Here is a 24,705-nt window from a genome sequence, read left to right on the forward strand (position 1 = left end):
GATTAGCGGGATATAAATAATAAATTGATGGAGATGGAGATGATGATGGAATAGGACATCCTTACAGTGGACCCTCTGGATATGAACTTAATTCGTTCCAGGGTCCTCACGGACCCTGAAAAGTCTGAAACATGAGACGCTGCTTCTGCACATTCGCACAGTGTGATAGAGCGCTTCTTTCCATGCACAGGTGGTGTGCAGAGTGTTTCTGCACATGTGCATGCAGCAAAATCTGGAAGTATGCACTTCTGGGTTTGCTGCGTTCGCAACCCGAAAGTTATGTTACACGAAGGTAACGTATCCCAAGGGTCTACTGTATTTTCATCAGAGAAATCGGAGGATATGGAACTGGATAAGACTGGTGGGTTAGATCCTTATCTGCCTTACCCAGCTTCTGCCCCTGTGGGCCACACTTCACAAGTGAGTGGGTGGCTCACATGTCACGCACCTGATATCATAAGGACATCAGCTGGCATGGGACTTTTGTCGGGACTTCAAAGCACGTCACAAAAAGTCCTGCACAACTCTGAAGCACCGACAATCAGCTGGTTGCCTTGACTTCAAAGCTTCATGAAGGACTCTTTGCAAGGAATCATAGAAGCCTAGAGTTGGGAGCATGAGCTTCATCTAATCCAAACCCCTGAAGTGTGGGAATCTTTTGCCCAACATGGGGCTCAAACCCAAGACCCTGAGATTAAGAAGTTTGCAAAAAGCATTGTGCTGTGCTTTGAAGGCCTGCCGGCCAGCTGATAAATAATGCTTCGGAGAACCCTTTTGACCCAGCCAAGCTGACTTTTTACCTTCCAACACTGGATGCCATCTTTGATGTTAGGTGCTTGGCAAGTGGGTGTGGCTTGGCAGAAATGGCCCATTAGGTCCAACAGGGAGGCCCAGCATGCCCCATGGTCAGAGGTTCTCCACCCCTGTATTCATAGTACCACCAGAGGGTGGCAACACGAGAACTGGCCTTCTCTGCAGTGGCTCCCTGTCTGTGGAATGCCCTCCCCAGGGAAGTTCGCCCGGCACCTTCATTATATACCTTTAGGCACCGGGAAAAAATGTTCCTTTTTAACTAGGCCTTTGGTTGATCTTAATGACATCCAACACCCTTTTAGAATGTGGCTTGGGAGGTGGTGGTTATTGGGTTGCTGCTTTTGGTTTGATTTTATATGTCGTGCTCTTGTTGTGAACTGCCCCGAGACCTCCAGGTATTGGGCAGTATATAAGTTGAATGAATGAATGAATGAATAAATAAATAATAATAAATAATATTCAAAATGAATTTTGGTGATGCCCCCTACTCTTGTCCTCCTTGTAACATACCCTCCAAAATTTATCTGATGAAAACAGGGATATGCTATTCAACAACAACAACAACAATTTTACAACTTACACCCTACCAGTCTGACTGGGTTGCCCCAGCCTTTCTGGGCAGCTTCCAACACACACACACACACACACAAAACACACAACATAATAAAACATTTTTAAAAACACCCTTCTCTATACGGGGCTGCCTTCAGATGGCTCAGGGGTCAGATAACTCCATACCTTCCAACATTTATAACTCTTGGCTATTTATAACCCTGTCACAATTATTATATTTCCTGGACGTGCCTGGAAGCCAGTGATACGGATGAAGGGTCAAATAAATAATTAAATAAAGAGAGGGAGAGAGCCCTGTCCTTGTTATCTGTCTGATCTGTGGTGGTGGCTGGCGGGGGGGGGGGGGCGAACACCTTCTGCATTCCAAAATACTGCTTGAAGGGATGGAGAGGAATATATGGAATGGGAAGCAGCAACCAGGAAGCCAGTATACAGCTGTTGTTTTGAGGCTTGCTTGCTCCCTCTGCTGGTTGCATGCAGCCAGGCACCCTTGGTTGCTGAGTTTGCTGTGCACAAAGGCTTGGATTTGAGATGGATGAGATTGAGGATGATGTAATCGGAACCTTGTTGCCGGCAGATGGTAGCAGCACCGCTATCCCTTTACTTCATAGGTTCTGAAGGGTTTTTTGTTATTGGTACTCCTTCATATAAGCCTGCAAGCTTCACCAGCAGGGATGCAAGAAATGTGTGTGTGTATTTTGCCCTGTTCAGGAGGTGATTACTCTGCTGTACCAATGCTCAGGCAGGGATTTGTTATTTATTTGTTTATTTGTTTCATTAAATAAATACCGTCCTTCATCCATAGATCTCAGGGCAGTTCTCAATATAAAAATACAAGATAAAAACTCAAAACGCATAATAAAAACAATGGCAACGACAAAAGCCACAAACCAACAACGCCCCTCCACGAGAGCCAGTGTGGTGTAATGATTAAGAGCAGTTGACTCGTACTCTGGTGAACTGGGTTCGCTTCCCCACTCCTCCACATACAGCTGCTGGGTGACCTTGGACTAGTCACACTTCCCTGAAGTCTCTCAGCCCCACTCACCTCACAGACTGTTTGTTGTGGGGCAGGAAGGGAAAGGAGATTGTTAGCCGCTTTGAGACTCCTTAGGGTAGTGATAAAGTGGGATATCAAATCCAAACTCTTCTTCTTCCTCCTCCTCCTCCCACTCCCACAAACACATTTAAATGGATATAGAATGTTAACCAGCCCAAGGCCCAGTTGAAGAGGAACGATTTTGCCTGGCACCTAAAGGTGTACAATGAAGGCGCCAGGCAAGCCTCCCTGGGGGGAGGATTCAACAAATGGGGAGCCACTGCAGAAAAGGCCCGTTCTTATGTTGCCACCCTCCAAACCTCTCGTGGAGGAGTCACACAAAGAAGGGCCTCAGAAGATTATCTCAGGGTACAGGTAAGTTCTTCATGTGAACCTACCTGTACCCTGAGATACCTTGAAGTATTGCGGTCCTAAGCCGTTTAAAGCTTTATAGGTCAAAACCAGCACTCTGAATTGGACCCAGAAGCTAATCAGCAGTCAGTGCAGTTGGGTCAGGATCGGTGTAAAGTGCTCAAGCCATCTTGTTTTGGTGATCAAACTGACTCCTGAATTCTGCACCAGCTGAAGTTTCTGAACCAGCCCTACATAGAACACATTGCATTAATCTAGCTTAACTAGATAGCAGAAGTTAGGCTATCCCTGTCCAGATAGGGGTGCAGCTGGAACACCAGCCAAAGCTGATGGAAGGCACTCTGCGCCACTGAGGCCACTTGAGCCTCAAGCGACAGCAAAGGATACAGAAGTACCACCAAGCCATGTACTCGCTCCTTCAGAAGGAGTGTAAGAGCAAGAGCAGGCAACCTCCCAGCCATCTGGGCTAGGGAACCGCCCACTAACAGTGCCTCAGTCTTATCTGGATTGAGCTTCAATTTGTTGGCTCTCATCCAGTCCATGATCAAGGATAAAGACTTGTCTCTGCTGCCCCCAGAGGGCAGGAGGACTAGATCTAATGGTCTTCAGTTGCAGGCAAGTAGATTCTGGTTAAACATGAGGAGAAACGTGTTGATGGTAAGAGTGGAGGCAATTACCTAGGGATTGTTGGAGGATGGATGGCAGCTAACAGATTGAGGTTGAATCCTGACAAGACAGAAGTACTGTTTTGGGGGGGATAGGCGGTGGGCAGGTGTGGAGGACTTCCTGGTCCTGAATGGGGTAAGTGTGCCCCTGAAGGACTAGGTGCACAGCCTAGGAGTCATTCTGGACTCACAGCTGTCCATGGAGGCGCAGGTCAATTTTGTTTATCAGCTCCATCTGGTACGCAGGCTGAGACCCTACCTGCCCGCAGACTGTCTCGCCAGAGTGGTGCATGCTCTAGTTATCTCTCGCTTGGACTACTGCAATGTGCTCTGTGTGGGGCTACCTTTGAAGGTGACCCGGAAACTACAACTAATCCAGAATGCGGCAGCTAGACTGGTTACTGGGAGCAGCCATCGAGACCACATAATATCGGTCTTGAAAGACCTACACTGGCTCCCAGTACGTTTCCGAGCACAATTCAAAGTGCTGGTGCTGACCTTTAAAGCCCTAAACGGCCTCCGTCCAGTATACCTGAAGGAGCGTCTCCAGCCCCATCATTCTTCCCGGACACTGAGGTCCAGTGCTGAAGGCCTTCTGGCGGTTCCCTCGCTGCGAGAAGCCAAGTTACAGGGAACCAGGCAGAGGGCCTTCTCAGTAGGCCTCCCTGTGGAACAGATGTCAAAGAGAAAAGCAACTACCAGACTTTTAGAAGACACCTGAAGGCAGCCCTGTTTAGGGAAACTTTTAATGTTTAATAGACTATTGTATTTTAATATTCTGTTGGAAGCCGCCCAGAGTGGCTGGGGAAACTCAGCCAGATGGGTGGGGTATAAATAATAATTTATTATTATTATTATTATTATTATTATTATTATTATTATTAGTCTTTGTTGGAGGTCTCTGAGCAGCCATCTCTGTGGGATGAAATGGCTCTGGATTTTCTGCCTCAAGCAGGGGAGGTGGCCTGGAATACTGCCAAGGTTCTTTCCAAATCTAGGATTCATTAATAGTTGCAGTAGAATGGTTGTTCTGTTACACGATGTGATCATGTTTTGTGCTGAACAGGTTACAAAGTAGCATCAGTGTCTTTCAAATTGTATTTATGCAAGGTGCCTTGGAGATACATCTGGTTCAAAAGTTAGGATAGATATAAAAATCTTGATGGAAACTGGGAATAGAAGAGAATTTTGTCCAGTCTGTGTTGTAAAACAAACCGACCCAATTCACACCTTCCAGGCTACTACACCAATGCGAAAACAATTCTCCTTTTGATTTTGCACTTCTCCAAATTTGGTGAAATATTTCTCAGCTCAATGCACCAAAATGCATTCCTCTTTTAGAAGAAAATGTGTTTAGGAATGTGTATATTAAGATACTCTATGTGTTAGATTGCCATCAATGCTGGAGGGATGGAGTCAATCTATGGTTTTAAAGGCTGTTGCTTGTTTAATGGGGTTTTATCTGTGATAGTACATTATTGAGATACAGAAATTACTGTTTTAAATTGAGTACTTTATTATGTTGCATCCCAAAAAGGTATTGGTTTTTTTGAGGAAGGCTGTGTTAAAAATATTTTAAGTGAATAAATGTACACAAAACTATTATCTTGATCTACATATGTAGTTTGAGTTCAGCATTCGCTGGATACAAATAGTAGCCTAAAGATCAATGAACAAATGATGATGAAAAGCTTGAATCAAGAAGCCCTAATTATGCAAGGCTCTCTCTTTTTTTACGTTCAGCTTGATTCGGCTTCAAATTACCCCGTTTCTAAATATAAATGTCAAAGATTAAAGCAACCAAAAGGGGCTGTGATAACAAGCTGCATAAACAAACTTTTCAGATACGCCTGTGCTTTAAATCTGTATCATTTTTGTGGCACTGAATACTGAGCAGGCACTTTGCAGTTTTAAATTGTTCCCACAACCCTCAAGTACCAGATATTTATCTGTGTATTTGCTCAGTGCCATCAAGCCACATGGCGTCTTACAGAGTGCATGAGGAGAGTTGTCTACCCCAAGGAGCTTCCAGTCATCTCAAATTTGACCGGAGGAAATAGTGGAAGGGGAGGGGAAGGAGACAGGAGTAAGCACTGAGAAAAGGTGTGATCCAATTACAAGTGTTTAGGCTTTTGCTGTAGCAAGGAGGTGGGAGTTAGGAGGTTGAGCAAAAGTCTTCATGAGACAGGTGGGACCTGAAAGGTGTGGCAACATGCAGGAAGGGAGGCAGGTCCTCCACTGCAGGTGGTTGGACTCGATGAGCCTCGGGACCCTTCCAGCTCTACAGCTCCGTGATACAGGGCAACAGGAAAGAATGGGCAGAGGTGTTTTTCCTGGACTACAGCTCCCATCATCCCTTATCACTGGCCATGCTGGGTGGGGCTGATGGGAGTTGTAGTCCAGAAGTATGTGGAGGGGGCCATGCTGATTATCCCTAGACCACATAGCAGTGCTACATCTCATATTGATGCCTGTTGTCTCTGAATGCATGCATGCTTCCTAACAAGTCCAGAAGAAGAAGAAGAAGAAGAAGAAGAAGAAGAAGAAGAAGAAGAAGAAGAAGAAGAAGAAGAAGAAGAAGAGTTTGAATTTGATATCCCGCTTTATCACTACCCGAAGGAGTCTCAAAGTGAATAACATTCTCCTTTCCCTTCCTCCCCCACAACAAACACTCTGTGAGGTGAGTGGGGCTGAGAGACTTCAAAGAAGTGTGACTAGCCCAAGGTCACCCAGCAGCTGCATGTGGAGGAGAGGAGACGCGAACCCAGTTCACCAGATTACGAGACTACCACTCTTAACCACTACACCACACTGGCTCCCAATATGTTCATAAAAATATGAACTATGAAAGAGAAATCAAATGCATTCCTCACCCACAAAAGGAGGACATTAGAGAGGCCTCCTTCTCCTCCTCTTCTTCCAAATATGCAGGTTCAGCACACTGATTTTTCTCCTGGCATTTCACTTTCTTTAGTAGTTGGGTTTCCTTCTGGGCTTGGCTTGCCATTATACTGTAGAGCAGAGCTGAAGCTGAGCCCCTACTGTAGAGAGAGGAAAGGTCAGGCCCAGCCACCGTTCAAAGAACGAGTCGGCATTCAACTTGCTGATCCCATTGTTAGCTGCCACCGGCCTCTCATCTTGGCTGCCTCTTTAGCATCTCCCTCTCCACCTGATTCCCTTTGAAACCCCCTTTTAAAGCGTCCTTTGCTCTATCTTCCCAAATGCGCTATTGATTTGGCTTTTCTTTCTTGTGTTGCTTCTTTTGAAGGCCTCTTTCTTCTTCCATATGGCCCAAATATTCTGGGTTAGATGGAAGGTTTCCTGAGTTGTGTCAACCAAGGCCACAGGAACCAAAATATAAACTAGAATTGCACAGGAGATTAAAGTAGAAGAACCCTGTCAATAGAGATAAATCCAGGGCTTTATAGGGGCTGTATCTAATCTCTAGATACACCACGTTCAGTGCCAAAGTTCAGGTCCCAAAAATGTGTTTCTGCAATTATGTCTCCTGCTAAACCAGGAACATATCCCTGTCTTTGCTCTGTGCACCCTTCCTGAGCACAGCAGTTCCTACTTTACAGGAATATGCGGAGTGGGACAGTTCTAGGGTATTGGAATCTGCATTATACCAAGTTAGGTCCATGTAGCTCAGCATAATCCAAGGATGATGAACCTTTGGCCCTTCGAATGTTGCTAGACTACAACTCCCATAATCCCTAGCCATAATACCTCACCTAGTTCATCCCGCCCCCAAGTGCAAGTCACCTGAGCAGCGAACTACACTGCTGCCATTGGCCAGGCTGCCTGGGACTGATTGGAGCTAGTATTCATCAACATCTGGAATACCACAGGTCCTCCACCTTTGATATACAAGTTGGTAATCATGGGAGGACAACATGCCCACCTGCTCAATTTATATGGGTGGGTGATGTTTGTAGCTAATATTAGGGAAGAGCCCACTTTGCTGGCTATTTTCAGATAGCTCCCATTGGTAGCTAATCATAACATTTGTAGAATTTAATATTGAGGCCTGGAACCTTTCTGTGACTAGGGCAGGGTGGCAAATTCTCTCTTTTTCCCCCCTACTGAGGGCTGCATATGCTTGAGGGCAATCTGTGGGTGGGTGAAATGCCTGAGCAAAACATTGGTCAGATCCACCCCTTCCCCCTCTCTTTCTGTCTCTCATTCTGACACCCCCTTCTCACTTTCTGGGCCAGATCTGCACCGAGCTTTTAAAACACATACAACACACATTTAAAGCACATGGCCTCCCACTCAGAAGGAGCTGTTGTTTCCCATCACACAGATACAAGACCTAGCACCCTTAACAAACAAAAGTTCCCAAGATTCTTTGGTATCAGTCATGTGCTTTAAATATGCATTGGATATGCTTTAAATGTATGGTATGGATCTGCCATGGAGAGCCAGTGTGGTATAGTGGTTAAGAGTGGTAGTCTTGTAATCTGGGGAACCAGGTTCGCATCTCCGCTCCTCCACATGCAGCTGCTGGGTGACCTTGGGCTCTGAATTCTCTCAGCCCCACTCACCTCACAGAGTGTTTGTTGTGGGGGAGGAAGGGAAAGGAGAATGTTAGCTGCTTTGAGACTCCTTTGGGTAGTGATAAAGCAGGATATCGAATCCAAACTCCTCCTCCTCCTCCTCCTCCTCCTCCTCCTCCTCCTCCTCCTCCTCTTCTTCTTCTTCTTCTTCTTCTTCTTCTTCTTCTTCTTCTTCTTCTTCTTCTTCTTCTTCTGCCAGGCTCTTTCTAATGCCCCATTTCTCTCCCCACCTAGCAGGCTGCCACACGAGGGACACATCACTCTTGTCAAAAGTCTGAACTGATTGCCTACAGAGGGCTTTTGCCAATCCATTTTGGCTCCCACCTGTTCCCCACTGCCTATGTCCTTGCCAAAGCTCTCAATTGATTGTTTTCAGGGGGCTTTCCCCTTTCTTTCCATTTCTCACAATGTTTTGGCTTTTCCCATTTTTACCCCCTAATTGCTCTCCTTCCTTCCTTCCTTCCTTCCTTCCTTCCTTCCTTCCTTCCTTCCTTCCTTCCTTCCTTCCTTCCTTCCTTCCTTCCTTCCTTCCTTCCTTCCTTCCTTCCTTCCTTTCTTTCTTTCTTTCTTTCTTTCTTTCTTTCTTTCTTTCTCTGTCTCTCTTTCCAGGCTTCCCTCCCTACATGAAATAAGGTAGAGGGCCACAGGTTCTCCACTCTAATTTAGGGAGACCTGCAAGGATGTTGGTGATTAGAAGATTCTTCAGTGTACTCAATGAAGGAATTTGTTTACAGGGTATTTATGTGACTTCCAAGTCTTGGGTTCTTTTGTCCCTGTTGTATGTAAACAATGCAAACTTCTGCAAGTTGGTTTTAAGGAGCAAGCAGATGTTAAAGATAAAAACGTTGACAAGAAAGCTAAATTATGCAGACAGTATATATATATATATATATATATATATATATATATATATATATGCAGTAAATCTACTGTAATCCTACTGACTTCCGTTGGGCAGTTCCCAGCCCAGATTTTGCTGCACCATCAAAATGTAAGGCAACGATTCATCCGCTGCACTCATACGCAAAACTATATTTCTGCCTCTTCTCTTCCCATCTCTGCAGGGCGATATCCGCAACAAAGCAAAGGCACATATATCATCGTCCCTTTGGTTCAAGAGCTGGAAAGCAGCAAATGGGGTGCTAAGATCACTCACAGTGACGGAAATTCTGTTGGCCTGAATATCATGCCAGCTGCTAACTGCATTGTGGGGAAATTCCGCATGTATGTCGCCGTCTTGACTCCGATTGGCATTCTCAGGACAAGGAGAAACCCAAACACAGATACGTACATCCTGTTCAACCCCTGGTGTGAAGGTAAGGAATGTGCAGAGGATGTGGGGAGGAGGATTGTCCTATTAACATATTTGGTAATCAACAGCATTAGCAAAAACCCTGCCTCAATATCTGTAGGCTGTGTACACTGGACACTGAGGTCCAGTGCCGAGGGCCCTCTGGCAGTTCCCTCACCGCAAGAAGCAAATTTACAGGGAACCAGGCAGAGGGCCTTCTCGGTAGTGGCACCCGCCCTGTGGAACGCCCTCCCACCAGATGTCAAAGAAATAAACAACTATCTGACATTTAGATGGCAGCCCTGTTTTGGGAAGATTTTAATATTTGATGGATCATTGTATTTTAATATTCTGGTGGAAGCCACCCAGAGTGGCTGGGGAAACCCATCCAGATGGGTGGGGTATAAATAATAAATTAGTATTAGTATTAGTATTAGTATTAGTATTAATATATACACATTTCCATTTCCTTTGGCTCCAGTGCACTTCCACCACTGGGGTTTGAAGCCATGTACATGGAAAATTAGCCACAATCCATATCTATCCTGTAGTTTCTTGAGAAATTCTCCTGTTTGATGCATTTCCCCTCAAACCAGCTTCCATCCGATTTGAAAATGCAAGCCACATTTACGTTGCAGTTAAGCTGAAGTGCGTACATTTGTGGGTACAGCCATTGCACATGCTCAGGCGATAGCGTCATGAATAGGAGTTGTGGTTTGTGTGTGTGTGCATGGGAAAGCAAACAGGTAAGGGTGCATCAGACAAAAACATCCTAACCCCCCCCCCGGTGTGTACAGCAATGTGCAAACGTGACTTGAAACACAATTCAGCAGGGGTGGGGTAGGAACCTCACTGTATTTTAAGCTACTAATGCATTCATAGTTGTATAAACCCAAAGTTTTATAAGGGGGTGGAGAGCTATCCTCTATACATAAAGAATATGAAGATGAAGAGCCATATACATTTTTAAGCGTCGTGCCAAACAGATTTCAACAGATTCTTTTTCACGTGTTCACTGGGTGGATGCAGGCAAACCAAAAAACCACCCCAAACGTCATGGGGCAAAAGAAATTCTCTGATTTTTACCTCATGCTTACCCTTACAAGATGGCCAAGGGTTTTCAGATATTTTTTGTTTCTTGCTTTAAAGAAAGGCTTTTTAAAAAGAGGCTTTCCCCATAGCTTCCCGCCAGCCAAAAATGACTTGGAAGTGATATTGTTTCGTGTTGTAGCACATCACTCCCAAGGCATTTGGGAACGTGTGGTTGGCAGGAAGTGGCATGAGGCTCTCTCCACAGGTTTCCATGGACTGAACTTCCCACTAAGTCCTAGGACAGGAAGTAGCAACCACCTCCTAAAATTCTCTTACACCCCAAGAAATTGGCCCCAGTTTTTACAAGGGGAGAACATTTTCAGGAAACTGGTGTGTATGTGTGTGTTCAGGGCTGTACCTCAGTGGGAAAGCATTTGTTTTGCATACAAGAAGGTTCCAGCCTCTGGCATCTCCTGGTAGGGCTAGGAATGTTACCTGCCTGAAATCCTGGAAAGCCACTGGCAGGGCTGGGCTTGATGCACAATATAAGGCAGCTTCCTCTGTTCCTATTCAACCACTATTCCTATTACTAAAAGAGCACATAGGTAAAAGGTAAAGGCCCCCCAGATGGTTAAGTCCAGTCGAAGGTGACTATGGGGTTGCAGCACTCATCTCGCTTCAGGCTGAGGGAGCTTTCCGGGTCATGTGGCCAGCAGGACTAAACCGCTTCTGGCACAATGAAACACCATGACCGAAACCAGAGCTCATGGAAACACCGTTTATCTTCCCACCACAGTGGTACCTATTTATCTACTACTTGCACTGATGTGCTTTTGAACTGCTAGGTTGCCGGAGCTAGGACAGAGCAACAGGAGCTCGCCCCGTTGTGTGGATTCGAACCGCCGACCTTCCGATCAGCAAGCCCAAGAGGCTCAGTGGTTTAGACAAATATGACAAGGGGAGGAATGTTCATCATGAAGATTGTAGCTAGATTTTAGCCTTTTGTCTTTGACTATAATTTGTTTCTTAATAAGCCAACACACACATGACTTAACAGAATCAACCAACAGGCTGATTTAACGTTTGATAAGGCTGTGTTGCTTTTGTTTTTAAAGAGAAAGAAATGTGAGTAGAACCCAAAATTATTTCTCCCTTTGTATCACACATTAATTATCTGGTGTGCCTCACAAACACCACTGTGCAGTTGGGTCGATATTTTCCTACATTGTATAGATTGAGGAAAAGGCTGTCTCTTGAGCCCATAATGTGTCAAATGGATCATACTAGCACTCAGATAGGCTAACTCTCTCTCACACAATCTTATAAAAAATTCCATTGATTTAAGAAAAGCATGGAAGGATCTCTTCTCATTAGCATCCATATGCATCCATTTGCTAGATCTAGAGAGAATTCCACGCTTAGCCATAAAAATCGCATGGATGACTTTGCACAAGCCATTATGGGGAACGGACTATAGCTTGGTAGTAGGGGCCATTCCTTCTATGCATAGGGCTTCATTTGATAAGGCCATGTCTAATTATATCCATGAAATAGTTCCCCTACATCAGTAGCAGGGCTCCATCAGTGCGCAGCAGCTACCTGTAGGGAACTCGCAGTCAGATTTCTGGATTTCTTGCTCAACCCAATCTCAGATGCCGTAATAGCTGTCAAAAATCAAAGGCCTTGTTTTCTGGAGCAGTCTTCCCTTCTTGGAGAGAATTCAAAGACCTGTCTCTCTCTGTCTCGGTCTCTTTCAACCACACTTCACTGAATACTGAAAAACCGAGTACCTTTGACAAAGAAAGGGAAATTCATTAATCTCTACCTCATTTCACAAATATTTGTGAAGCGGGGGTTAGCAGTGAAAAGCAAACTTGATTGAAAACCTCTAATATTTCCTGAGTAGAAAAGAAATATGGACAAAACAAAAAGTGCGCCACAGCGGGAGAAGGATCGTGGATATCGAGCAAATAATGTATTTGCCCACAGACCTTCCCAGCAAACTCGGCCTCTGCTGTCTGCTGAATTTACCACCATACCAAATATATGGACCGGCTCTTGCAGTTTCCTTTTTTGAAATTCTGCTTCTGTGATCCCAGGTATAGCAACTAGAAGGGGGGAAACCCGTCTACTGAACTCTGTGGAATTGTGCATGCAAACAAAGATAAGACATTAATGTTTGTGTGATGGTGCCACATAATACTGATGAACACAGCAACTTTTTGCATATGTCTACTTTTGCATCATGTCCCCTGATTATATATTCAGTGCTGGCTTTTATAATCTTATCATAGGGCCAAAAGACCCATTGCATGCAATCACACCAGATGAAAATAAATGAATAGTAGGCACCCAAGAGGCATACGGGGAGGGGTGTTTAGCCCTTTGCTCCACCACCATGGTCATAATGAAAAATCCCCAACCTGTACAGCTGCGATTCTTGGTGCCAAAAGAGGCTTCCTTTCTGGGGTCAATAGCTTCTTCAGGAGGTCATTTACATCAAAACGGTGGAAGAAGAGCAAAGGGTTAAACCTGCCAGTTTGCATTTTTTGGTACAGAAAGTATTGGTAGAGATCTTTCCTATTCCAATTAATTCAAGAGAGTTCTGGAAGCTTCTCTGTGTGAACTGCTTCTCTGTGTGAACTTCTCCGCTGCAAACTGAAAGTTTCTAGCTGACATGTAAGTTTCTGTTCTGCCTAGAAACAAGCAGAAGGTTCATGATGTTTGGGTTATTCCTTCAGAGAAGCTGAACAGCTGGGTTTAAACTAGTTCTGTTATCTCTTTCACTCAAGGTCATGCTGACTATAATAATCGGCCAGAAGTAGCCTGGTTTTCACTTTCTGTCTCTCTTCCTGTGGTGTTTTGTATATAGTATGCTTAAGTGCTAAGTCTTAGTCTTATTATAAATTATTGTAAATTTAAGTTCTGCTGAAACCGGATTTCTCATGGACAGTGCCAATCCTGAATGTATTGGATTTGTGACCATTATGCTCATTTGCCTTCAGAACCTAGGACTTGCTGATCAGAAGGTTGGTGATTTGAATCCCCACGACGGGGTGAACTCCCGTTGCTTGGTCCCTGCTCCTGCCAACCTAGCAGTTCCAAAGCATGTCAAAGTGCAAGTAGATGAATAGGTACCGCTCTGGCGGGAAGGTAAACGGTGTTTCTGTGTGCTGCTCTGGTTCGCCAGAAGCGGCTTAGTCATGCTGGCCACATGACCCGGAAGCTGTACGCCGGCTCTCTCGGCCAATAAAGCGAGATGAGTGCCCCAACCCCAGAGTCGGTCACGACTGGACCTAATGGTCAGGGGTCCCTTTACCTTTACCTTTACAAAGGATTACAGCCTTGCTAGCCTGTCTGCTCACACCTACCTTTATTACGGCACATTCACACAGCCTTTTATTTATGTCTTGGGAACATTGGCATGCTGCTTGTGCCACAGTCTGGTGTAGTTGCTGATCGGTGCTTCACTTCAGGGTTAGTTGGGAGGAGGGTATGTAAAAAAGGAGCTTTCTCCGTGACGATCTACATGATGTCTGAACAGAGACAGTGCACGGGGGAACTTAGATCTGCAGGCTGGGAGAGCTTCAACCACCTGCTTGAAACGGAGCCCTTCGCTGCTGACAGCTCTATTGCAGCCATGCAAATCAAAAAGAGCCTGAGGCTGGAAACAAGTTCTTACCGTCCACCCCCACCCTCAGCAGCTGGAAGGAAGCCTCCATTTCAAAAGAGAAGACGGAGCTGTCCATAGGGATGCTTGAGGAACTTGGTTTCTGTGAATTCCATGGCAAACTGGGGGAGTGCTGTAGCTCAGCAGCAAAACATTTACCTTGCATGCAGAGGATTCTGGGTTCAATCCCCAATTTCTCCAGGTAGGGCTGGGATTATCCCCCATCTATAACCTGGAGAGCTGTGGCAAATCAGAAAGCTTGGGTGCTTTCTAGGTTCCTGACCTTTACGAACCTGTGGATCAGAATGTATCTTATATTCCTGTTTTCACGCTTTCTTGAATTTTGCAATGCATTTTTCAGCTCGAATAAAATGGACCAGAATGCATTAAAAATATATATCTTTTACAATAACGTGCTTTAGAAATGCAAATAGTTCAAACACATATTGAAAGTACGTGTTTCAATAACATTTCTGTGCAGGTTCCGTCCCCCCGCCATCCCAAATTGCAGATTAATCTGGAGATGGGGCAGAATGGCCTTATGAATAAGCACTTGTGAAACTGACACAGATCAGAAACAGACTGATTTGATTAAGCAAACTGAGGCTTTGGGCTTCTTACCCAATTAGATTTTGCTGCTCTTGTCTGCAGGCAAAAATCACACAGCAGCAGGAAAATGTTTTGGGATGAGGAGGGATAGCTTGCCTCTCCTCCTCCCTGAAAGAACAGGGGTGGGGGTTTGGGGGGGTTGGTGTGCAGTCTCATTCCCATTTGTTGCCACAGTCATAAAACTTCCTTGCCTAGTCTCCTGACATCAATCCTTAGTCATAACATCAAGTCAGGTTCCAATATGGGGAAAGGGAACCTCAGAGAGCCAGTGTGGTGTAGTGGTTAAGAGCGGTGGACTCGTAATCTGGTGAACCAGGTTCGATTCCCCGCTCCTCCACATGCAGCTGCTGGGTGACCTTGGGCTAGTCACACTTCTCTGAAGTCTCTCAGCCCCACTCACCTCACAGAGTGTTTGTTGTGGGGGAGGAAGGGAAAGGAGAATGTTAGCCGCTTTGAGACTCCTTCGGGTAGTGATAAAGCGGGATATCAAATCCAAACTCTTCTTCTTCAGGCCTGGGGCCCTCTCAGGATGCAACTCAAGCCACAGCCCTTCTTTTCAAACCACACCTCTCACTGGCCTTGTTTCACAATTTCATTGGGTGTTTTTGCCTGACTGGAAGGTGTGTCTTAGATAGGTGTGGAGGATAGAGAGCAATGTATGTAGAGACCTGCCTACTGTACAAAGGTAACCTTTACAGTTGTTGCTCCACCCACTTTTGCCTCTGGCCCCACCCACCACACCATGTGCCTACCCTTGAAGGGGATGTGACTCTTAGTCTGAAAAAAGTTCCCCATCCCTGTGCTGTTATTTACATAGATCAGTGGACCACACCCTCAGCCTCCTCCAGCATCTTTCAACTCCAGGGCAGGCTTCTCCCTTTAAATCTTTTGACATTGACTCGCTCTCTGTCGCCGATTAAGAAGTTTCAAAATTGTTCTTTGATCCGCTATGCAGATGCCTAATTGCATCACGGCACTCTGGACTTCTCAACTTAGCGATGCAAAATCATAAAATGCTTGATGAGAGGTGACATTTTAATCACGCTTTACAGATCCTGCTCAAAGCAGTGCAGATTTGCCTTCCTCCCCCCTCCCCTTTCCTCCTTTTAAGTTGAAGAATACCTGGCTCCCAATTACAAGGAATTGTGCAGGGAAGGAAGGATATCCTACTGCTCTGCTTGATGAACAAAAAAAAAAAACCCAGCCTTTTCATTAGCGTCATACCATCATTCTGCAGTACTAAATGCTGGCATCTATTATAAGCAAAACAACTGTATTGACGAGCTTTCACACACAACGTTTTGTTGCAGAGGATGCTGTGTTTCTGGATGATGAAAAGCAAAGGCAAGAGTATGTCCTGAATGACCTTGGGGTTATTTTCTATGGAGAGCCTGATAGCATAAGATCCAGGAGTTGGAATTATGGCCAGGTGAGTTTTTTTGAATGGACATGTTAGACGTTCTGCCACTTATGCTGCTGTCCTAAGATCTTGTGCACTAGCAAATGAACACTTAAGATTGAAGGTGGGCTAGTGTCTGCTGGGCCAGGGTGATACCACAGTGGTGTTGTGTGACATTACTGGAACCTTGATCTCTCAGGCTGCAGGCAGATACACTGGTGCAATTTTTTTTAACGCTGGGGTATTAGGCTGAAATTCTTACCGCAATTGTTTGGGAGGCAACCTGCTATGTTTAATTGAATTACTCCACACGTAAGGACTCGCAAAGCCTGACCTGGATCTGAGTTCTAAGCATTTGCACCAAAGTTGTCTGTAGATATTTTCAGATACCTTTTTTGATGGGTGCACATCTGATGCATAAGGATAGGACAGGCAGGTGGATAATATACAGTGGTACCCCAGGTTACAGACACTTCAGGTTACAAACGCTTCAGGTTACAGACTCCGCTAACCCAGAAATAGTACCTTGGGTTATCAGGAATCAAAAGTTTTGTGTCTCTTTTGTAGGAAATGTATACTTTTGTGTATGTTCTGCAATCTTCAGGGTGAGAACAGAAATCGTGTGGCGGCAGCGGGAGGCCCCATTAGCTAAAGTGGTACCTCAGGTTAAGAACAGTTTCAGGTTAAGAACAGGCCTCCAGAATGAATTAAGTTCTTAACCCGAGGTACCACTGTACGTTGATTCTTCCATATGCGCTTCTGTATGCTTTGATCCACATAAGAGTGCTTTCAGTTTTATGCTTCCCAAATCTAGCTTAATGCTTTGCATCCACCCTAGTGGGCAGTGCTTGATGAGATTATTGACACTGTGTGTCCTGTCCCTCTACTTCCCACCCTCCAAAAGTTCCAGAAACCTGAGGTATCAGTTTGTGTGTGCTCACCTCTTTTTTTTTAAAGGGGGATTGCCCACCTGTCAATCACTCGATGTTATTATCACATCAGGCGACAACTTCATTATTCCAGTATCCATCTTGCTCAGTTGGTTAGATCATGGTGTTGGTAACGCCAAGGTTGCAGGTTCAATCCCCATATGGGACAGCTGCATATTCCTGCATTACAGGGAATTGAACTAGATGATCGTCAAGGTCCCTTCCAACTCTATAATTCTGTGATTCTTTGATTCAGCTCATTGGTGGGCAAAGGCCTATTTAAAGTCCATTAGCAGATGCAGGTGCGTTCCAACCATTTGAATGCAAACCACACCCCCAGTGGACATTTCCCCTCTCCAATTGCAGATGTGGTTTGAATCAGAGCACATGTGCTCTTTGTTCTCACTCATTCTTCTCATTCACAAACACACAGCTCCCTTTCTCTCTTTCCCTTCTGCTGCTGGGCCGAATGGGATACCCTCTTACCTGGAGTGAACAAACAGAAGAGCCAAATCAGGACACAGAGGCAGATGTCTTACTCTTGCCTCAATCTTTGCATTCCTCTTCTTCCCACTGGTGCTTCTTTCAAGCCAATAGGAGATGGGAGAGGAGTAGGTAGCCTTAATTTTCAGTGATGGAGACAGGCGAAGGGGCAGGAAAGGCAGATGTTGTAAGAGCGGGTCATCTGGCTGGATAAGGCAATGGGAGGATTGACCTCAAGTAGCTCTGTGACCTACTGGCCAATTGCAGGTAGCATTCTGCCAACCCTTCACATTATTAGGATTTCCTACCAACAGTATCTCCACCACGTCCAGATTCAATTTCATCCTGTTTTAAGAGCTCATCTATTCAACCACAGCCTCAAGACAGTGGTTTAATACTGAGAAAACTGGTATTGGATGCTTCATTAATGAAATATGGAACTCGAGGGAAAGCGTATTGTCTAATTTATGACACCCACCAGCAAAGTTCTGGATGATTTTTGTCAGCAGCTTCCTATGGATGATAGATGTTAAAAGGCATCAGTGATAAATATCAAGCCATGTGGGACACAATAAGTCAACTGCTAGAGGGCTGAGCTGGGATCACCAGTGATGACCACTGAGTTCATTCTGGGGGGAAAGGAATCACTCGACAGTTAGATTTGACATCCCCGCAGGCTGTTCAAGCCAGGCCAACAAAATTTAGTGATCTGCTGCCACTGAGACATCCAAAATCATTGAGAAGGGAAAATGCCTTATCAACTTCCAGACGCAAGTAATCTGTGAAAGTTGCTAAAGGTGGAAGTCAGAGTGAAATGGACCTAGAAGTGATGTGTTATCCAGTTATTTTATTAATCTTTCTCCCTATTCTGTGTTTCCTTAAAAGTGAAGACCTGAAACAAGTCTAGGAATGGTTTTGTCCGGAGGTTCCCTTCCAAAGTGAGATGTTCGCTATTTTAACCAGCAAGTCTCAAGCTCCTCTCAGTTGGTCTTAACTAGCCAAGATAGACTATTTAAAAGGGGCATTGCCTTCACAACCCTAGTCAACCAGTCAGCATTCTTGAGAGAAAGCACCTAGGCTGAAGCGATCCTAGTGATTGCAAAAAGTGGCTGCTTCTGACTGTTCTGGTCTATGCTTTGTCACAAACAAATCAGACTGGATCTGAACAACTTCACCATCTTCAATAGTTATCTCAACAAGCAATTGATGTCTCACCCACTAACAAATGCCCATTTTCAGTGGAAAACTGAAAATTGCTTGGAACAGCCTCTGGAACACAACCCTACAGATGCAGTTGTGGCAGAGAAGAATGTTTTCCCCTTTACCAACATTGCTGTCGCCTTCTAGGCTTCAAAACGGGCTCTTGACATACATGAGCAGATTTGCCTTGTGCCCCAAGTGAGCTCTTATCTCCTCTCCATACTGGGTGGCTAAGGTCATTTGAGATGGCAGCAGGGAAAGCGGACAAGCAGGGGTGGACAATGTTTCTTGCTCCAGTCGATCATTCATTCCAGAATGCCACTGAAGCATCAACATATTTGCTGCTGGTATCGCCTCTATATGCCCAACATCCATTAGTTTCTGTAAGTCCTCATGGGCAGTGCATTTTAGTGAGCCAGGCAGCCTTTTCCTAATAGGCCTTGACCAGGTAACAATCTAACAATGATGAAGATCTAATCTTAATACTTCCTATTGCCAGGGGATTGCTATACCTGCTGAGGGTACACTCAGAGGCAAACTCAAGCTTGGTACTGCACAATGTGCGGAATTATATTTTGGGTATAATTTCCTACTGTTATCACCCTTGGAGTTTGGCCAGTGCTGCAGAGTTCTGATAGATAGTCAATGGAATATGGGGAGGAATAACCAGGAGAAGCTGAAGCTGCATCAAGGAATGTAAAGGGCACCTGCCATCTCGATATTGGGCACTGCCAGATATTGATGTAGTTATGATGGATCATTGGTTGCTTGAAATGAAAAGTCCTTCTTACACTTATGTGATCAAAATGAAGTTCTTTGTGTAGCATTATAAGAAAGAAAGGTAAAGGACCCCAGGGCGGTTAAGTCCAGTCAAAGGTGACTATGAGGTTGTGGCGCTCATCTCGCTTTCAAGCCAAGGGAGCCGGCGTTTGCCCACAGACAGCTTTTCTGGGTCATGTGGCCAGCAGGACTAAACTGCTTCTGGCACAACGGAACACCGTGATGGAAACCAGAGCGCACAGAAATGCTGTTTACCTTCCCACCGCAGCGGTACCTATTTATCTACTTGCACTGGTGTGCTTTTGAACTTCTAGGTTGGCAGGAGCTGGGACAGAGCAACAGGAGCTCATCCCATCGTGGGGATTTGAACCGTCAACCTGATCGGCAAGCCCAAAAGGATCAGTGGTTTAGACTACGGCACCACCCACGTCCCACTGGGAGAGCATTATAAACCGCTGGTGGCAATAGTTTTGGTGCAAAGTCTGCACTTTATTCACCTACCTTGCATTACTGACAGCAGGGATGACTTGATGTTAAGAAATCTGGCTCGCTTAGACTCTGATGAAAGTGGGGCAGACCACAGCACAGAGATAAACAAAAACTTTTATTTGATGAAGCATGTGGCAAGTATGGTGAGCTCAAAAATGGATCCGCATCCCCAGTTGTGAAAGGACCATTTTTCAAGAGCTGCTACCAAAGCATTTTTCTTACTCCAGGATTGTTTACACCAATGAACTCTTGTACACCATTGAGATTTATGGGCCAATTCCTAGAATAAACATTCGGCTTTTTGAAGATGATATTGTTGCTGGAAGCATCTCCTTTGGGAAAGTGTTGACCTCCACTGCGAACCCTGTTTCACACTATAGGATTATAACTCATTATTTAGTAATGAGCTTCTGTTCCATTCCAAAAGAGAGAGAGAGAAGTAATGCAATTATAGGTAACAGAGCCAAGGAGATGAATGATGATAAATGTGTCATGTCCAACCTGGATGCAATTGCATTAGATAGTTCATCGCCATGTCGGTATGTTAACTAATCAGTGATGCAATCAATTTATTGTTGCTATTTTTAACCAACTAGCATTTTTTTTGTTAAAAAAAGAAAAGAAACAGAGGCAAACCCAAACGCATAAAGAAAAGATTCAACAATTGCGATGGTCCAGCTTGCAACAGAAATATAATCTGCTCATTTGTTTACCACCGCTTAGAGAGGCTCATAATTGAATTCATGTGCCTTTGCCACCATCTCAGCAATTGTTTTCCAAGAGACAGTGTCATTTTTTGGTTGCTATGCAATTTCTTCTGAGCAAATTGGACTGTATCACAGGGCAGGCTCTTTCATAATGAATTCTGCTCTATTTAGGCACTTCTGCCCCCTATTTATTCCTGTCCTTGTTGTCATTGGATCCCAGAATTTAGACTCCTTTATTAGAGTTCATTCTCGAAGACAGTTTCAGGCCACTTGCCGGTGCTGGTCTCTCTTTGCAAGGCTTGCTAGGCCCATCAATAATCAGAAGTACAACTAGTTGCAAACTATCTATATTTGGAGTGGCAGTAGAGAGAGTTTAGAATAGATTTAATTTGAGCTATGGCTGCCCAGTGCTATTCCACCACCCGATGTATTTTAAAGTTATCCAAAAGCTGAATACTGCAACATGATATTGCATTTGAATATTTGACATAAATAACCACACTTCTGGAGGCTACCATCTTAGTTCAAAATGGCTGCTGCTGCTTTGAGTTGCCACAGGTGTACTCTGCAACATGCCACTGATGCAATAATTTTGCATTCACGGCGGATTCACGCATCGTTCCGCTTTGTTCATTGTTCTGAAACGCTTCTCCGGTGTTGCCACATTATTGCCATTTGGAAGGGCGCAAAAGCAGGGCACACTTGTGAAACATTTGTGGTTTAAAAAGTTACAGGATTTCAGAAGGAAGTTAAGGGGTTGTGTACTGATTGGTGACAAAGCAGTATGTCTGGCCTGAAACTTTTGCCAGTGCAACAGTACTGAAAGCAGGATTGTGTATAACTGCCCTGTTAGTACCATAAGCACAAATCATCATAAATGCACAATAGAAAGGGCATCTGGAAGGGCTCCTTGGAATCATAGAAATGTAGAGTTGAGCGGGGTCCCGAGGGTCATCTAGTCCTACCCCCTACAATGCAGGAATCTCAGCTAAAGCATCCATGACAGATGGGCATCTAGCCTCATCTTAAAAACTTCCAAGAAAGGTTCACCTGCCTTCTGAGAGAGTCTGTTTCACTACTGAACAGCTCTTAATGCCAGAAAGGTTTACCTGATCTCCTTTCTTGTAACTTGAAACCATTGGTTCAAGTTCTACCCTTCAGAGCAGGATAAAATAAGCTCGCTCCCTCTTCCATGTGACAGTCCTTGAGATGGTTGAAGATGGCTATCATATCTCCTCTCAGCCTCCTCTTTCCCAGGATAAACATACCCAACTCCCTCAACCGCTCCTCAAAAGGCTTGGTTGCCAGACCCTTCATCATCTTGGTTGCCCTCCTCTGCACACATTCCAGCTTGACAAAATCCATCTTAAACTGTGGTGCCCAGAACTGGACACGGAACTCCAGGTGTGGTCTGACCTTATTCAACAGAACAACTACATATATGGAAGAAGCCAAAAGGGCATTCTCCGTGTGTGACTCTTGTGTAAAACAACCAGAACCTGCCCTTGCGAGTTTGCATGGGTCTGATGTGCAGCTGACTTGCACAAGCCACCTTTGAACTGCAGCACTATGCCTGTCTTGTCATGCACCAGTGGCAACCATGGCTTAAAGCAGTGACATACTCTGGAGCCACCTTTAGGTCTAAACTGGACAATCCCACCCACTTTAATTTTTATATATTTTCACCTTTACAATACATGTCTCTCCCCGTATGAACTCTACCACTTGTGAGCTGCAAATTGGACTCTGCTCCATGTTATGTACAACACAGGAAGTGATGGCGAACTGGTATTCGGAGGCAGCTTGCTTCTAATCGTGGAAGTAGTACGTAGACTTCATGATGGCTAGCCATTACCTTCATCTTTCTAGTTTTTGGAGAGCTTGCACCCTCTCTTTTTCAGAAAGGCCTTTGGCTGCTGAAATTTTTAATTAAAGCTTTGTACTACTGCTGCTGAGATATGTTGGTTTTGTAGTATATTAATGGGGGGTGCTTAATGATAATTTTTATTGCAGTTTTATGGTTTTATATTATCATTGTAAGGTGCCTCGAGCCATAGAGAGGCGGTGTTTCAGTGGCTAAGGATTGTTTGTTGTTTGTGTAAAGATTTATATCAAACATCTTTTGGTGGTTTGATCTGAAGTGGCACAGCTGAAGTTATAATTCGTATACTGTATAAGAAAATTGGTGTTTCCTACATGGAATTGAAAAAAGAATTCTACTCCCTCTTTCGAAGCAAAGAGCATTTGTTTCCTGTTTGTTTTCTAGAATGAGCACTAAATCCATTCTCTGTTTCTTTCTTTTTCCTCCCTTTTATTTAGTTTGAAGAAGGTGTTTTGGATGCATGCCTGTACCTGATGGACAGAGCACAGCTGGATCTCTCAGGCCGAGGGAATCCGGTCAAAATCAGTCGCGTTGGCTCTGCAGTGGTACGTAATGAACATATAGTGGATGCAATGTGTAGAGTTTAATGAACCATTTGCTTGTTACTTGGCTTAGGTCAATATGTCCCCATCAATCTCAATTGCTCTATTGCGCTCTCTCTCTCTCTCTCTCTCTCTCTCTCTCTCTCTCTCTCTCTCTCTCTCTCTCTCTCTCTCTCTCACACACACACACACACACACACACACACTTCAGTTTTAAAGCCCCAGGGCTGGCTCAACAGCTGGGCCAGAGCAACAGATTGTGGAGTACCACTGAAAAGCAGTGCCGGATTTACATATAAGCTATAATTTAGGGCCCCACTCTCTTGGAGGCCCCAAAAAAATTAAAGGGGGAAAAAGTGTGTACATTTCCAAAATATAAGATAAAAAAACAAATAAAACAAAAACCTACATACAGCAACAGTGTTTTGTGTTGTGTAGGCTCCTATTTGTTATGTGCAAATGGCTTTAGATACCTATTAGGTCCATAAATTACCATATAGCATATATTCAACACACACAAAAACAGTGGCAGTTTGTTGTTGACAAAGGACAGCTGGACATATAAAGGGCCCCATCATCTTCAGTAGCTTAGGGCCTCCTCAAACCTAAATCCGGCCCTGCTGAAAGGCAGCGAACTGACACATGAGGGTGTCAATTCCCAGTATTTCATTTTTGGTGGTTGTACTCAGTTGTGTGGTGGCAAATATAGGTGGCTTACAAAAAAAAAAAAAATCAGTGCGGATCTCCATGCATTTCAGCTTGGGAGTGTTCCGATATCATAGTCCATGTAGCAGAAGTTGCACACCATTCTTTTAAACTGAAGCCCCTTGTGTTTTCAGTGTTCCCCAATACTTAGCTTTGGAGCATACAGAACAGTTTCTCCTTGGTATCCTCTCCGGAGTCAACCTAGGAGCCAGGGGTGCCAACTCCCGGGGCCCCAATGGGCCTCCCAATATTTTTTGGGGGGGAGTGGGTCCCCCGTGTTCAAAAGAATCAGGGCGAAGCATGGAGCTGAATGTGGTGTTGCTTAAGTGACCGGCTCCTTCTCCCCCTCTTCCTCCTCCTGCCATGGAGAAGAGGGGGAAATAGCCCCCAGCCCGTGGCAGCAGCAGCAGGAGGAGAAGCCACTGGCCATTGAAACTATGGTGCCACCACATTCAGCTCTGCCTCCTGGCTCCTCCCGATCTCCTGACGCCACATATGGACTTTGTGTGCATGACATCACACACTATGCCACAGGCATGACATTGTGTTGCAATCTCAGACCACTACACCTCTGACTATGCTGCACATTTTGATACAGGCTAGAGAGAAGTGCATTCCGTAAATTCAAGCCACCAGGATCATGACAGCAGTGCAGTTTTGGAATGCAACGCAGTGATTTTCCCCTTTCATTAATGTCTCAGTGTTTTGGCCTAGAGGAAATTTATCGACTTTTCTTTAAAATTAGGACTACAGTGATAATTACACTTTTAAAAAAAGAAAAAGAGAGGAAGGGAATGGGGAGGTAAAAATCAGAAATAGCCCGAAATGCTTTGGAGCTTGAGGCAGACAATTCAAATAGCATCCCCGCTGATAATAAAAAATATAAAATAAAAAACCTAATTTTGCTCACCCACAGCTTTGGACTGTCTCCTAGCTCGTTTTAGATAAATTAGGTAATTGATACTG

At 44.7% G+C, this 24,705-nt stretch overlaps 1 protein-coding gene across 1 annotated transcript in view; it reads left to right on the forward strand.

Moving 5' to 3' along the window:
- Positions 1-24,705, forward strand: part of F13A1 (coagulation factor XIII A chain) — a 73,392-nt gene that overhangs the window by 17,599 nt on the left and 31,088 nt on the right. The window contains exons 4-6 of the mRNA XM_081918208.1: positions 9,086-9,337; positions 15,934-16,052; positions 22,930-23,037. Coding sequence (XP_081774334.1) covers positions 9,086-9,337; positions 15,934-16,052; positions 22,930-23,037 — 479 coding nt within the window. The remainder of the gene's footprint in view (positions 1-9,085; positions 9,338-15,933; positions 16,053-22,929; positions 23,038-24,705) is intronic.

The sequence above is a fragment of the Podarcis melisellensis genome (genome assembly GCF_964234715.1).
Source record: "Podarcis melisellensis genome assembly, chromosome: 7".
Taxonomy (NCBI): Eukaryota; Metazoa; Chordata; class Lepidosauria; order Squamata; family Lacertidae; genus Podarcis; species Podarcis melisellensis.